We start from the raw sequence: 17,190 nt of genomic DNA on the forward strand, positions 1-17,190 counted from the left end.
TAGGACTAAGATTTGGGGGGCCCATCTCCATCCATCTCTAACACTGCAACGTTGATTAGGGGTAATGGTACTTGTGTGTCCCCTGGGAGTTAGTTTGACCTCCTTCTGAGTCTCTGTTTTAATTAGTTTCCTTAGATGGTGTCTAAATACTTAAAGGACAATTGCTCACCTTCCCTTGCATTTCCTATTTGCAACCAGAGTCAGAGAAGAAATTCCCTGGCCCAGTTGCCAAGGATGGGCTCTAACCCCCGGGACTGACTTTCTGAATCTCAACTCAGGAGCCTTTATCAACAAGATGGGGGTGAGCAGGGAGAAGTGGATTTGTGTGGCAGCACCTGGGACTGTGGCAGTTCCAGGTGATTCCTGATGGGCACTCATGTACCAGAAATCTAAACAGCCTTCTCCCACCAAACAAACCACTTTAAGAGCTCAGATTTCTATATAATCAACCACTTTTTTACAAAATGGAATTGGGAGGATTGTTCTAGTTTTTTTTTAAATCATGGTAATATTTTACCATGTTCTGTATATTTACAGAACATAAAATTTACCATCTTAACCAATTTTAAGTGTACACTTCAATCATGTTATGTGTATTCGTATTGTTGTGCAACCAATCTCCAGAACTCTTTTCAACTTGCAAAACTGAAACTCTACACTTATTAAACTCCCCATTTCCCTGTCCCCCGCCCCCTGACAACCACTGTTCCACTTTCTGTCTTTATGAATTGACTACTCTAGGTACCTCACATAAGTGGAATCAGATTTGTCCTTTTGTCACTGGCTTATTTCATTTAGCATAATGTCCTCAAGGTTCATTCATGTTGTAGCATGTGTTAAAATTTCCTTCCTTGTTAAGGATGAATAATATTTTGCTTATCCATTCATTCATTGATGGCTACTTGGGTTACTTCGACTTTGTGCCTATTGTAAATAATGCTGCTATGAATGTGCGTGCACAGATTGCTCTTCAAGACCCTGCTTTCACGTCTTTTGGGTATATACACAGAAGTGAAATTGCTCGATCATATGGTAATTCTATTTTTAATTTTTTGAGGAATCAATACATATGCATACATACTGCCAGCCATAGTGGCTGCACCATTTTACATTCCCACCAGCAGTGCATAACGGTTTCAGTTTCTCTACATCCTCGCCAACACATATTGTCTGTTTTTTTGATAGTAACCATCCTAATGGATGTGAAGTGGTATCTCATTGTGATTTGGGTTTGCATTTCCCTAATGATTAATGATGTTGAGCATCTTTTCATGTTCTTGTTGGCCATTTGTATGTCTCCTTTGGAGAAATGTCTGTTCAAGTCTTTTGCCCATTTTTTAACCAGGTTGTTTGGTTTTTGTTGTTGAATTGTAGGAGTCTGGGTTATGTTCTGGATTTTAACCCCCTATCAGATATATGATTTGCTAATATTTTCTCCCATTACATAGGTTGCCTTTTTACTCTGTTGATTGTGCCCTTTGATGCACAGAAGTTTTTAATTTTGATATAATCCAATTTATCTATTTTTGCTTTTGTCTCCTGTGCTTTTGGTATCATGTCCAAGAAATTATTGTCAAATCCAGTGTCATGAAGATTTTCCCCTGTTTTCTCTTAAGAATTTTGCAGTTTTCACTCTTACATTTAGGTCTTTAATCCATCTTGACCTAATTTTTGTATGCGGTGTAATGTAAGGGTCCAACTCTATTCTTTGCATGGAGATCACCAGTTGTCCCAACACCACTGATTGAAAAGACTGTTTTTTCCCCATTGAGTGGTCTTGGAACCCTTGTCAAAAATCATTTGACCGTGTATCCGAGAGTTCATTTTTGGGTTCTGTATTATATTCCATTGGTCTAAGTTACTGACTTTATGCCAGTACCACACTGTCTTGATTACTGTAGCTTTGTAATAGCTTTTAAATCAGGAAGTAAGAGCCCTCCAACTTTGTTCTTTTTCAAGGTTGCTTTGGCTATTCAGGGTCCCTTGAGATTCCACATGAATTTTAGGGTGCATATTTCTATTTCTGCAACAACAACAAAAAAATGTCATTGGAACTTTGATAGGGATTGCATTAAATCTGTAGATCACTTTTGTAGTATTGACATCTTAACAATATTAAGTATTCCGTGGATTGTCTTACATTTTTGTTTATTCTGATCTTCTAGCCAGTGTCCAGGCTGTAAATAAGGCTCATGGGGATACTCTTGAACTGAGGAACAAAGGCATCTTTCCTGCACCACCTCTGAATTAGGGCCTCTGCAAGGCCAAGGGTGAGGGGAGATCCAGAGAAGAGGAAGGGGTGGTCAGGGGCCCTTGAGGGGCTCCCTGCTTATTGGAGATTGGCAATTGTGTAAACACGCCATTAAAACACAAGAGGGCAAAACCTTAAAAAAAAAGAAAAACACACACACACACGAGGGAGATGAGCGCCAACTGCTGCCAGTCAGCAATGTTGATTGAGGTTCAGGCTTCAAGGTGGCAGCACCCCACCAGATTATCTCACACTTGACCTTGCCCGTGAACTTAAGGTCCGAGAGTCCTGGCAGGGTCTCTGGGACAGTCAGGAAAGGTCACGAACTTGCTTGGAAGTGCTGGGGAAAATATCCTTTTCAATGTCTTTTTTTAATTGCTCTCAGTGGTAGTACAATATTCTTTGAAACCCGCAAATGGCCAAGTGTGATAAATAAGGTGTAGGGTAAAGATAAGCATCTTTTTTGTCAACTACTGTGTGCAAACAACAACAAAATTATGATCTTTGTTCTCCTTTGGGAACTTTTTAAACTGGGTCTGAAGGCAAATATCTGAACTTAGGCCTATGGGGTCCGAACTGTTTGGAGCAGTGACAGCACTGTGGCACTCATGTAGCGCCTCCCAAGGTGACATCTTTAAAGCGCATCACTTATGCTGTCTGGAGGCAAAAAAGCTGGATGTTCACCTGGGTCATAGATTAGTGTGACCCTGGGCATGTCACTCAACTTCAGATTCCTCCTCTGTAAAGTAGAGAGAATAATGTAGCTGCCAAATCCTGTTTAGAGGGTTTTGTGAGCATCAAATGATGTAACACATATAAATGTGTTTCCTAAGCTATAAAAGGTTATAAAATATTATCTACTTTAGGGTCACCCATTTTTCAATCACATTTCATTCAAGCCCATAAATTCTTGCTCCGTCATGCCTTTCTCCTTTGCTTATAACCCAGGATGGGTGAGTTCAGGACTTTAGATGGCCAACCAGTCTATCCTTGGCCTTTGGGTAAATATGAATTCAAATCATCCATACGATCTTCCTAAAGTAAAGCAAAACTTCCTTCCCCACTGTGGGTCCCATTCAGACAGGTTTTAGAAAGTGTCAGATAAGAGGCTTAACTAGAACTTAGGAATAATAAAGAGTCATCAACGTGATGACTGGATAGTTTCAACCAATGTTAAAATTCATGACGCACTTCCAAAAATATACAAGTGCCCCCTTTCATTTATGAACCGGCGACCTTCATGTGAGATGTCTATGAAGACAGTCTTTTGCATTCTGCTGGAAGGAGTTTGCAAAAATCAAGCATGATCTTGATTTGTCCCTGGGTACAGCAATTTAGAGATTCTAATATCAATTTGGCTTGTGTGCAAGAGAACACATCACATCCAGCCCTCCAAGACAAGCACTGCTTTAAACCTGACCAGAACAACAAAGATGCTACAAACACGGAATGAGCCGCTGTTGATTCATTTATGCCCTGAAGGGACTCAGTCATTTGTACAGCCCCCTCCTAATTACAGGCAAGCAATTCATTTGAAATGTGGCAAAGACAAATACAGATGTACGATTTTCCCCAGAGATTCAGAGTAATAAGCCTGGCTGAGAGCACAGTGAGTGTTTTTTGTGTACCTGTCAGGCCTGCGACTCTGTTTGAAGCCCATTCAGGCCTACGGATGGTTTTCCAGCCCATAGACGCGTCACCAGCCCTTCTGTATCACAGAGACTGATGTGTCTGATGCTTGGGACCATCTGTGGCTGAAAAAAATCCAGTTCAGTTAGTTAGGCTGATGTGTTTGCATACTGTAGCTGCTTGCTCTGAGAGGCAGGTCCTTTGAGGATCTGCTTGGCTACCATACACACCACCACTAAAGACCAAGTGCAAACTCATGTCCACAGCTTAGGGTTAAGTCTGTATGTGCTTTCTCTATTACCACCCTATCTTCTGTTCCCAAGCCTAGTTTTCCCCCCATCGAATTAATGATCTGTGCCTTCAGTATCTAACATAGTGTGTTAAGGAAGGGAAGGTTGTCACTGTGTATGTGTGTGTGTGTGTGTGTGTGTGTGAGAGAGAGAGAGAGAGAGAGAGAGAGAGAGAGAGAGAAGGAATATGAAGGAGGAGTTGGAGTTTCTAACCACCAGATCCCACCCCATTTGCGAACCCCTGGTTTTAGTCACTTCGTGGCACAGGCCTGTATTTAGAGCCTGGCTTTATAAGTCCAAGACAAGTCATTTAACTATACATAGTTCAATTTCCTCTTCTATAAAATATAGGTGGAAAATAGCTGCCTCCAGCCATTAAAAAAAAAAAGAAAGAAAGAAAAGAAATCTTGTCATTTGCAACAACATAGATGGATTTAGAGGGTATTTTGCTAAGTGAGATGAGTCAGACAGAGAAAGACAAATACCTCATGATCTATTCATATGTGGAATCTAAAAAACCAAACAAACAAACCAAAACAAAAACAGATTCAAAGATACAGAGAACAAACAGGTGGTTGCCAGAAGGGAGGGGGTGGGGAGGGGGCAAAAAAGTGAAAAGGATTAAGATGTACAAACCTCCAATTATATAATAAATAAGTCACAGGGATATAATATACAGCATAGGGAATACGGTCAGTAATATCGTAATAACTTTGTATGAGGACAGATGGTAACTAGACTCATCATGGTGATCATTTCATAATGTATGCGAGTGTTAAAGCATTATGTAGTACACCTGAAACGAACATAATATTGTATGTCAACTATATTTCAGTTAAAAAAAGAAAAAATTGCTACCTCAGTGCTTGTTGGGAGGATTGGCTGAAATCCTTGAAATGTGCCTTATATATGTATAAGCCTGCATATGATGTTCAATAAATTGTTATGGGTTTTTTTTTCAAAATTATGTATATTTTTTCTGATTATAGAAGTAGGAATTATATAGATATGAGACAATACAGGAAAATGTAAAACAAAGACTAACTAACCACCCAGAGATAACAGTCTGATGTCTGTTCTTCCGGTCTTGGTTCTACCTATTTTCATGCAGTTAAAATCATACAGGATACATAACTATCTGAATAATAGCTGTTATTTTTTGAGCACTTAAAATGTGCCCAGAATTGAACTACATGCTTTACGCATGTCATTGTATTAATCTTTACAATCCTATTCAGTAGGTATTATTATCCCCACTTTATAGATTATTCTCATCTCAAGGAGGGTGTGTGCTTTGCCTGACTCCCTGGTGTGAAATCGAAACATTTTCCTGTGTTGACCCAACATTTCAGCAGCCAAGCTAAACACATGTTAACAGAAGTGAAATGCACGGGTTTGCTCTTGCCTTTTCCTCCCAGAAGCCTCTTAGCTGAAATTCTGCCCTTAGCCTGACTATGCAGATGAGTTTCCTGGATGCGTGGATAATGAGTGTATCCCTCTGCCTGACAGCTCTGAACTGTCTCATAACACTGTTCATCTACAGAATCAGTGATTCTGTTTATAAATGTATTCTAATCTTCGGCATGAACTCTTAGCAAAAAAAAAAAAAAAAAAAGGTTATGAGTCTGGCCAAGGAACTTTCTAGTTGGTGTGTCCTAGTGGTTTGGAATTGTGGCAAGCCTTGGGACCACCTCGGGATTTTCCACTTGAGATTTTCCACTCTCTTCTTTTTTTTGTTTTTTTAAAGAAGAGAAAGGAAATTTTAAATTTATTTATTTATTTATTTATTTATAGCTGTGTTGGGTCTTCGTTTCTGTGCGAGGGCTTTCTCTAGTTGCGGCGAGCGGGGGCCACTATTCATCGCGGTGCGGGGGCCTCTCACTATCGCGGCCTCTCTTGTTGCCGAGCACAGACTCCAGACGCGCAGGCTCAGTAGTTGTGGCTCACGGGCCCAGTTGCTCCGCGGCATGTGGGATCTTCCCGGACCAGGGCTCGAACCCATGTCCCCTGCATTGGCAGGCGGATTCTCAACCACTGCGCCACCAGGGAAGCCCCTCCACTCTCTTCTTCCAACTTCCGGTTCATTGCAGAACTTTTGAGCTATGTAATGGCAGCACCAGGGCAGACGTTACGGTGGCGATGGGGTGGTATTATTATTATTAGGGTTGCGTGTTCAGCAATGCTGGAATGACCCCATCACCCCTCCTCTACTGAGGTTCCCCAAGGGGATAAAGCTCAGGAGTGAGAGCAAATGGGAAATCGGCCTGTGGCTCTGTTGTTAGCCGGGCCTTACCTCCCAGTGCAGTGAGGCTGGTAGACGCGCTGGAGTGCACAACTTAGGCTAAAAGCACGGGTGGGGCCTCTGACTCTTTCTAAACTCAAATCTGACCAACAGGGGCTTTTACAAAGCGCAAAGGGATGAAAATGAATATTGCCAGGCCCACATTACATAACATTAGCTCACATTTATGCAGTGCTTGAAATGGGCCATGTATTAACTCATTTAATCCTCGGCAGCCGTCCTATGAGGCAGAAACTCTTGTCACCCTCATTTAAAATGAGGAAACTGAGGCACCCAGAGAGAACAAGAAAGCTAGTACTCTGAACCGTAGAGAGTTCCTGAATGGCAGGACCCTGCCCACTGGTAATATGGCTTAACCCGTGTCCTGACTTAATCAGAAGAAAACTAAAGTGGGGGGCAGAGGAGAGCAGGGTAGACGCCTCCTCCTGCTCTACCTGCTGGAATTCTCCAGGCAAAGCCATCATCACAAGTCAGCTGACATCCTCATCCTGGCGGGCTGCTCTCAGCTGGAGTGAGTGCTGATCCCAGCTAGATCCCCAGAGGCAGCGAAAACAAGTTTCCGCAAAATAAAATTAAATGGCCTCTGACACCGTCCACTTCTTTTCCTACTACCCCACCCTCCTCTCCTGGCTCCACTTGGCCCACCAGGCATCTGGCCTGAGTCCCATTCTGAAGGCTCTGACACCCTCCACTAGGGTGAAGTCACCAGGCTTTGGAGTTACACGCAGCTGGCTCAGGACTGTCACTAACTAGTGCTCAGTGATTTGGGGCAAGTTAACCTCTGTGGGCCTCCATTTCCTCCCCACAGGGGTTAGAGCGATGGCACAGTGCGCCAGCTGCTGAAATGTTCTTACATATCTCAATGCCCTCCCAAGGGCACTTGTGCTCTAATAAGGGTCCCCTGAATACCCGAAGGCCATGAAGAGCCCAGTACTGCTGTGGCAGAATTCCAGGGAGCCAGCAGGGGAGTGCTGGGGACATGGAGTTGTCCCCAAGTCTCTGTGGCTCATCCAGACAAGGACAGAGTTCTCTGTTCTCCCCTCCACGGGATGTTAGAGCAGGGGTCCCCAGCCCCCAGGACGCAGACTGGTACGGGTCCTCGGCCTGTTAGGAACCGGGCCACGCAGCAGGAGGTGAGTGGGGGTGAGCGAGCGAAGCTTCCTCTGCCGCTCCCCATCGCCCCCCATGGCTCCCCATCGCCCCCCATGGCTCCGCATTGCTCGTATTACCGCCTGAACCATCCCCCCACCTCCGCCCCATGGGTCCGTGGAAAAATTGTCTTCCACGAAAGCATCCCTGGTGCCAAAAAGGTTGGGGACCGCTGTGTTAGAGGCTAACCATGGTCCAGGGAAAAAAGGCAGAGCTACTCCAAGGGACTTTCTAAAGGAATATATCAAAGCGTTTTGAAAAATGATTGAATGGTATTTCACTCAAACATTTCAAAAACTTTTAGGTGTTAAAAGCATCAGTGGAAGAAATGAGCTCTGAAGCCATGAAAGGACATGGAAGAAACTTAAATGCATATGGTTAAGTGAAAGAAGCCAGCCTGAAAAGGCTACACACTGGATGAGTTCAACAATATGATATTCTGGGAAAGGCAATTCTATAGAAACAGTTAAAAAATGATCAGTAGTTGCCAGGGTTAGGGAGGAGAGAGAGGGAGGAATGAATAGGAAGGGCACAGGAGATTTTCAGAGGGGTGAAAGTATTACGTATTATGCTATAATGGTGGATCATGACATGATGCAATTGTCAAAACCCATAGAATGTACAACACAAAGGATGAACTTTAATGTCAACTATGGACTTCAGTTAATGCTTCAGTATTGTTTCATTAATTGTAACAGATGTATCGCCCTAAAGACATAATAAGGGAAACCAGGGGAGGGGAATTATATGGTAACTTTCTGTACTATCTGCTCAATTTTCCCATAAACCTAAAACTTCTAAAACTTAAAATCTATTAATTAAAAAAAAAAGAATCAGTGGTACAGGCCACTTCCAAATGGAATGGCTGCTCGACAGCTTTTTATGTAGGAAGGGAGTGCTGACGCCAGGAGAAATAGGTTGGGTCAAACCCCAATCTTCTCAAGGTATTATTTTGTGAAGCATTACCTGGGAATCTTCTTAAAATGCAGGGTCAGCAGGTCGAGGATGGTGCCTGATCATCTGCATTTCTAACAAGCTCCCAGATGAAGCCTGTGCTGCCGGTTCACAGCCCACACTTTGAGAATCAAGGTGGAAGCTCCCTCTCTGTCCTGCACTTATTTCGGTTCATTCACTGCCAGCTCCTGCTCAGACACACATTATCTCTGTTTGTACCTGAATGAGTCCCTGAATTGTCGTCCGTGTCCTCACAAGTGGCCTGAAAACCGCCACAGTAAGAAAAATCGCCCAGTCTCCAAACACAACCCCGGCCGGAAACTGCTCCAGGAGCCGAACTCTGTAACTGAGCCCTAGGCTGCCTCCCAAGCTCGCCCTCTGCTGGTGGACAAGGGTCATTGTCTTCTAAACTTTCACCCAGCTTTCTTACTGCTCAAATGCTCTTTTTTTTTTTCTTCCAATTAATAAAGACAGAAGAGTTAGATGACATGTTCCAGAGGTTTATTTTGGAGAATTTTTCCACTCTGTTTCTTAAAGTACATCCTTCAGAGGCGGTAGATAAATCATTGAACAGCACTTACTGACAACTTACGACTCTGCGTGTTGTCTTAAAGTCCTCGCCTACCCTGACTTTGTTCCCATCCCTCCCAGGTGCTTTCCACAGTGGGGCGGTAAACTTTCGTTTACATGGCAAGATCAGAAGAGAGCAACAATTTCTTCTGATCCAGGGTTGAGATTGGTAGTGGAGGCAAGGTTGGTATCCTCCAGAGAGAGACATCAGAAGCAAAAGAACACTTTAAGGGAAGGATGGGGAGATGGGGAGAGACACACTACTGATCATACACTATCACTCATTCATGAAAACATTTCTTTGTTACCTACTATATACAAGACTTGGAATCAGGAGCTGAGCATTCCTAACGCCTACACACAAAGAAAGAGATCATAGCTCAATATGGGAAACAAGCATAGTGGCTGATACTTACCAAGTGTTTCCATATGCCAAGCAATCTACTTACATTACCTTATTTAATTGTATTTAATCCTCACAGCAATTCTGTGATCATGCTCATTGAACAAATGAGAAAGTTGGGGGTGCAGAGAAGTTGAGTGACACTTTTAGTTAATGATGAAGTCAGGTAACTTAAAAAAACAATTTGTTATTTTCTCTAATAGGGTTCTGGAGGTTGATGGGCTCAGCTGGCTGGTTCTCACTCGAGGTCCTTTATTCAGTTGCAGTCAGATAGTTGGTAAGGCTGAGTAGACATGTCTGGAGCAGGGGCTGGGATGTCTACAACAGCCAAGGTCTGGTCAGGCATCTCTGTCCACATGGCTTCTCTGTGTGGCTAGCTTGGGCTTCCTCCCAGCCTAGCAGTCAGAGTCATTGGACATCTTAGATGGCAGTTGACCAGGCAGGAACTGCAAAACTTCTTATGATCTTGCTTCTAAAAGCATATGGCCTTACAATAGCCAGGACATGGAAGCAACCTAAGTATCCATAGACAGATGAATGGATAAAGGAGATGTGGCACATATATACAATGGAATATTACTCAGCCATAAAAAGAAATGAAATTGAGTTATTTGTAGTGAGGTGGATGGACCTAGAGTCTGTCATACAGAGTGAAGTAAGTCAGAAAGAGAAAAACAAATACCGTATGCTAACACATATATATGCAATCTAAAAAAAAATGTTCTGAAGAACCTAGGGGCAAGACAGGAAGAAGGACGCAGACGTAGAGAATGGACTTGAGGACACGGGGAGGGGGAAGGGTAAGCTGGGACGAAGTGAGAGAGTGGCATGGACATATATAACACTACCAAATGTAAAATAGATAGCTAGTGGGAAGCAGCCGCATAGCACAGGGAGATCAGCTCGGTGCTTTGTGACCACCTAGAGGGGTGGGATAGGGAGGGTAAGAGGGAGACGCAAGAGGGAGGAGATATGGGGATATATGTATATGTATAGCTGATTGACTTTGTTATAAAGCAGAAACTAACACACCATTGTAAAGCAATTATACTACAATAAAGATGTTAAAAATTAATAAATAAATAAAAAATAAAAGCATGTGGCATCATTTCCACCATGTTCTGTTGGTCAGTTACAGTTCAGCTCAGATTCAAGGAGGTAGAGGAATGGACTCTATGTCTCAATTGGGGGAAGAGCTTAAAGTACATGGAGGTAATGAATCAATGAAGACCATCTCGGAGACAAGTCACCACACCAGGATTTGACCCTCAGCAGCCTGACTCGAACCTCTGTGTGCTCAACCATTGTGCTCTCCTGACCCCCACGCAGTACAGACACAGCCACAGTGTGCTCCTGGAGGCTCATGTAAGGCACAGTGGTGGACACAGAAGGAGGTGATTAGCTTGTCTCGGTAGGTCAGGCAGGGCTCCCAGCAGGAAACACCACATACACACACACACACACACACACACACACACACACACCCCTCCCCTTAGTGTGGAGGACAGATTGTGGAAAGCCGCTGATGTGGAAATAAGGAGCCGTGATGTCCTGTCCCAACTCTGCCACAATGTTGGTCTGGGACCCTGAGAGGAAGCAGAAGTAAAGAACTAGGGATCCCAGGTCTTCCCAGAACCTCGCTGAGTGGAATTTCTGAGCGTGTTGTGCCCCCTCCCCATCCCCAGATTGGAGACCCTCGCTTGGTGATCTGTATGGACTGCTCGGCAGACACCATGACCAACCGCCTTCTCCAGCGGAGCGGGAGCGGCCCGCGCGCGGACGACAGAACCGCTCTCACCAAGCGCCTTGAGACCTACTACCGGGCCTCCATCCCCATGGTCGCCTACTATGAGACGAAAACACAGCTGCATAAGGTGAGTCACCTCACAGCCCCCCAAAATGAACCAGCCGCCCACTTTTTTTTCAAAAAAAGAGAAAAAAATAGGAAATTTCGGTTAGGGGATCTTGGAATTAGAACTGCATACAGCTGCACAATTTGGGCCAAAATATGTGTCCCTTACTCTTTTCACTTTTGTATGTCATCATACGGACCACGAAAACCTGGCCATACAATGTTTATAGATGCCATTATGGTTGCTGGAAACGGTCCTATTTCCAAGAAAGAGGGAGAGAGGGAAGGAGGGAGGGAGGCGGGGAGGGAGGGGGAGAAGGAAGGGAGGAAGGGAGGGGGAGGGAGGGAGGGGGAGAGGGAGGGGGAGGGGAAGGAGGGGAAGGGAGAGGGAGGGAGGGAGGGGGGAGGAAGGGAGGGAGGGAGGGGGGAGGAAGGGAGGGAGGTGTGGATGAGGCCTAAGTTCTGCCTCCCAGACGTCAGCTGCACAGGAGGATCCAGAAGGTCTTGTCTAGATCTAAAATTCAACAACTTTGCATTTCTAGATTTTTGCCTAGTTCATAATTGGCCCTTGGCTGCCTCAGTTTCTTGCAATGACTAGTGTTATTGGGAGAAGCAACATATGGGGCCAGGAGAGCAGATGAGGTGAAACAATGAGGAAACGGGTGGGGTCAACTCAATGATCACGAGCGCTAATCCATGCTGAGTCCCTGTTAAGTTCACGAATTTGGGAAAACTACCCAATCCCCATTCATTCACTCATTTAATAACTGTGTATCAAGCACCTCCTATGGACCATCCACTGCCATGGTGGTTTGGATGCAGGTGATAAGATGCGGTTCTTGCCTGCTAGAGCCTAGGGTTTAGTAGGGGAGAGAGACACACCTGTGATCACAGTATGGGGTCAAAGCGAGCACAGAGTGAGTTCCAAGGGCCCTTTAAGCTGGTCTGAGGGGAGGCAGAAGGCGTTGAGGAAGGTCACCAGAGGAGAACTAAGCTGAGCCCGAGGTGCGGGTGCCGTAAGGGGAGCAGAGCCCCTCACACAGAAGGAGCTCGGCTGTGACCTACAGTGCCAAGGAAACGAGGGACAAGAGGTGGAGGTGGAGAGGCAAGGAAGGACCAGATCAAGATGAACTTATCATAGGAGCAAATAATTATCCTGAGGATGATGATGGGAACTACCAATGAGGACAGACATAGTCAGGGTTTCCGTTTAGCAAGCTCCCTCCATCAGCCTTGTGGAGAATGGGTCCCAAGAAGGTCAGGCCAGGAGACCGCTGGGAGGCTGGGGAGTATCCAGGAACCAAACCCTGAGGACCCAACGCAGAGGAGAGAGAGTGAACAGCTACTTTCTGCTTTTCCCAGGAAGTTAAAAGGAGACATCAGTCAATCAATAACAAACTTGTCTCGGAGACAGCTACATGATCCATTCCTTGGGGAAAACCACTGATAATGAATTCTTATCTTCTGAGCCTGTTAATGGTCCATTTTCCAGACTCGTACGAACTTAGCCCTGTGTCGAATCTGAAAGGTGCTCCATGATTTAACTCAGAGATGTCATGTGTGTGACATGACAGCCGTCATCCCCACCTTCTGCACCCACAGCAGACACTGCTAAGCCATCGTGGCGCTTTCCTCAAGACCCAGACGTGGCCTCGTGATGTTGTTAGCACAGCGCGCCAGGCAGCTCCTTCCAATTGCTAGGACTTGAGCAAGACGAATCCTATTTGCTGTACTTCATGTAACCTCTGGTTGCTACACAAAACAAAGATCTAGATCTTTAGAAACAAGCAAACAAAAAGTGCACTATGTAAGAGCAGGGTCTTAAGAATTCAGGTGGCAGAGGCCTTTCCAGGATTGGTGATTTCCACCCTTCGTGCTGCCTAGAACACACGTGGAAATTACCTTCCACTTTCAAGATTTGCAGAGGTGAGAAAAGTCCCTAAGTAATTCAGAGTCAGAAAAGCCCTTTTACCTCTCTCCTGTATTATTCCAACCTAAATTCTACACACTCACAAATGATTGGCACGTGCACGCGGGGCTAACCGAGTCCTCAGATAAAGCTGATTTCTGGGATCCTCCTTAGAAATTTAATATCTAAGTTAATGGGAAAGGGAGTTTCCCGTCCCATGCGGCTCATCTCTGCAGCTCCCCTCCAACCACATTTTGGAGATGCTTGCTGTTGGGTCTGCGGTGAGGTAACATGTATGATCCACTTGGCAAATATTTAAAACCACTCCAGCCCTGACTCTGGAACAGCGTGGGCTCCAGCCCTCAGGACTCCCAGAGGGCCTCTCTGAAGAAGCTGCTTTGTCCCTGCCTCTGCCTGGGGCTGTCCTCACCCACACAGCTGCAGAGATGAACAGACCTCCTCCCCCACCTGGAGTAGAGACAGCACAGGGCAGCCTAGTGCTAGCCCAGGGGCCCAGGGAGGTGACAATGTTTTGCAGGTGCCCCATGCGGCTCGCCAGCAGCTCGGGCCACAGAGGGGGACTGGAGGAGAGGCGAGAGAGCAGGCCGGCTTGGTTTCCACTGGAGGTGAAAGTCTCTGTCCCTTTGTGTCCTCTGGCCTTCTGGGCTCCTGCCTGGTCTCCGAGCATCAGCTTAATTGCCTCTGATTTGAAGCGACAGCCTGTGTCTTGTTCCTGCAATGCTCTTCGGATTCTTAGTACCCCTTCCCTGTCTCATTGGTTGTTGAGCCCAAGGCGGGGCTGCTCACTCTCCAGGTGGGCTCCTGGATCATTTAAGGAGTTTTCTTAAACTAGATGGGGGTGGTGAATGCACTTCAAGATGCAAGTGAGATGAATCAGTAGCTCAGTGAGATTTCTTTAGGAATTAGAGCTGCCCAGTGGTCCAGCCCAGAAACAGAGGACCCTCCAAAAGCACTTCCCTCAGACCTCAGTGTTGCCCAGTTATCCTTACACTCGATCCAGCCCCTGACACCTTTACTGCTTAATGATAATCAGCCCTTTTGGCCACCAACTAGCTGGAAAAGTGCAATGAAATTTCGAACAAAAGTAATGAAAAAGCAAAGCAGAACTTATATAGTCACTGCCTTATTCTTTGTCTTTGTTATGCCATCATCATACAGTAAAGTTAGAACTTCCTGTATCATAAACCAAGGGATAGAAGCATATGTGAACCGAATGGATCCCCTGACCTTCCGTTTTCCTCTCTTACAACGCCAGCTTTGCGCTGCATCTAAGAAAGAATTAGAACTTTCGTCTGCGTCACTCCATTCCTCCTTGCACTCAGGGCAGACATCAATTAGTCAGCTGTGGTACTACCTTCCTACCCAGTCTGGACGCTGCCTCAGAAACTTTCTCAACACAGCAATACAGGTAGTCACACACAACTCATTAGAGTTGATCTGTAAGAGAAAGCTTTTTTCACCTTGAGGGAAGAGTATTTATTATTGAAGAAATAATTGAAATGTAGCATTTTGAAGTGAACAACACAATAATTGTCCAAAGGTTGCCCAGTAGAGAGAATACTGGCCTGGGTATAAGAAAACCCAAGCCACAGTGGTGGAAATGAGCTTTGGGAACTTGGTGAGTCATTTCACAGCTAAACCTCTCAGCAGAATAAAATGGATGGACAGAATGGGATCTCCTGGAATACCCTAGGTCTGTCACTCCATGCTTCTCAGGGGAAAAAAAAAAAAAACACATATATTTGTAATCATAAAAGTAACACATACTTGTTTTAGAAAATATAGAAAACTAGGTAGTCCCATCACTCAGAGGCAAACATTCTGGATTATTTTCTTCAAATATTTTGGCTATGAATTTTTAAAGCATAATGGTGACCACAGGTACATTCATGAGGTTGTAGGTAACAGGCACCAACCCTAGCTGGCCTAACCTGAAACACGGAGCTTACTTGTAAGGTTATGTGAACCAAGGCTGAAACGCAGCAGGTCCAGGAAGCCCGTGGGACCAGGCTTCCCTATGCTCCTCACACCTGTCTTTCCCTCCTTCTCTCTCTCATCTTAATTTTTCTCCTTCTCTGGCCCAGAAGCTAGAATATGGCAAACGAGCAGCTTCCATGTTCATGTTACCACAACAGCTCCAAATTCCAGAGAGAAATATTCTGATTGGCCTTGTTTTGCTCCAGTCCCTGGTCCTATCAGCTATGGCCAGGCAGGCGGGGTCACGTGGAGCTTTTTTCACTTGTGGCTGTTTTATTGAGTGCATAGCACGTGTCAGATTCTTGGTGCTGGAGACGCAGCAATAAATAAGACAAAGTCCCTCACTGAAAAGAGAAGAGCAGTAGACAAGAAAATAAAATAATTGCTAATAGGATTAGCTCTATGAATAAGACAAAACAGAGTGACTTGTTAGGGATGGGGACTTTAGACAGGTGTTTGGAAAGTCTCTAAGGAGGTAGCATTTGAATTAAGACCTGACTAATAAAAACATGGTTTCATGGTTGCCTGGGACTCTTCCCTGAAAACTGAAGGGAGAACAAGGAATTTCCAGAAGAGAAGATCTTGTGAACTGGGAGAAATTCCAGAAATAGCTTCCTCAAGTGGCAAGTACAGAAGTGTATAAATTGATATTTAAAACCTCTCCTTTTGCTAAGGATAAAAGTAACAACTACTTTTTAAAAAGAAACTAGAAAATTTAAGAGCATAAAGATAAAAATTATCCAGAATTCTTCAACCCAAAGATAATCATTAATGACCATTTTGATATATTTTCTTACATTTGAGTTTCTTCTTTTTTTTAAAATAAATTTATTTATTTTATTTATTTATTTTTGGCTGCTTTGGTTCTTCGTTGCTGTGCAAGCTGTGCGTGGCTTTCCTTAGTTGCGGCGAGCAGGGGCTACTCTTCATTGCGGTGCGCGTGCTTCTCACGGCGGTGGCTTCTCTTGTTGCAGAGCACGGACTCTAGGCGCACGGGCTTCAGTAGTTGTGGCACACGGGCTCATAGTTGTGGTTTGTGGGCTCTAGAGCGTAGGCTCAGTAGTTGTGGTGCACAGGCTTAGCTGCTCCACGGCACGTGGGATCTTCCCTGAGCAGGGCTCGAACCCGTGTCCCCTGCATTGGCAGGTGGATTCTTAACCACTGCGCCACCAGGGAGGCCCTCTTGATTTTTTAATATACTTTTTGCTCATGGCATCATAAGCCCAGAAATACCCCCAGGCCATAGAGGAAGCGGTCCTGGTAACAGATGATATCCATCCCTGGGTTATTTATTAGTCTTAATCAATTTAAAACATAAAAAGAGAGGCCAATGACTCATTAAACATTCATTCAACAGATGCAGAAAATCCAGTTCCTTGGCAGCTTGGCTTTTGTAAAGGAGAAAATAAGTTATTCGTTCAACAGTTCTTCTGCTGCAGTGTCCCAACTTCATAAATAGCTTAGCCATTTTTAGTACGTCCCAAAATACAGCTGTACCCATTTATTGTTCTGGGTAGTCATCCAACCTGGCAGGAGACTTCCTGTGAACTGAGGGATAAAGAATGAGAAATGTAGTTGTGCAACTTCCATGAAAGGAGTGGAAGCAGAAGGCAGCATCGAATCAAATTTTACCCCTTGGATGCAAAATCTACTTGATAGCCCTTAGTCAAGTGCATTCCTAAGATAGGAATCTAGCACAAGGCAAGGAAAAACCCAGATTACTTTTATACCTTGAATCCTCTGTACTCAAATTCTTCATTTTGATTCTTCTTTCAATTGGCTAAAATAACTCTTGAACTAATTTTTAGTTCAATCTCTCTACGAATACCTGAGAATGTCACTATGGTGGTTTGTTACACAAATAACTGTTTCACAGTATATAA

The 17,190-nt window shown here is 44.6% G+C and overlaps 1 protein-coding gene across 4 annotated transcripts in view; it reads left to right on the forward strand.

The window, feature by feature from the left end:
- The window catches only part of AK5 (adenylate kinase 5), a 243,579-nt gene that overhangs the window by 212,229 nt on the left and 14,160 nt on the right, over positions 1–17,190 (forward strand). For all 4 annotated transcript variants that reach the window (XM_068538033.1, XM_068538034.1, XM_068538036.1 and 1 more), the window contains one exon: positions 11,234–11,422. In XM_068538033.1, the coding sequence (XP_068394134.1) occupies positions 11,234–11,422 (189 nt within the window). The remainder of the gene's footprint in view (positions 1–11,233; positions 11,423–17,190) is intronic.

The sequence above is a fragment of the Eschrichtius robustus genome, chromosome 3 (assembly GCF_028021215.1).
Source record: "Eschrichtius robustus isolate mEscRob2 chromosome 3, mEscRob2.pri, whole genome shotgun sequence".
In the NCBI taxonomy this organism is placed as follows: Eukaryota; Metazoa; Chordata; class Mammalia; order Artiodactyla; family Eschrichtiidae; genus Eschrichtius; species Eschrichtius robustus.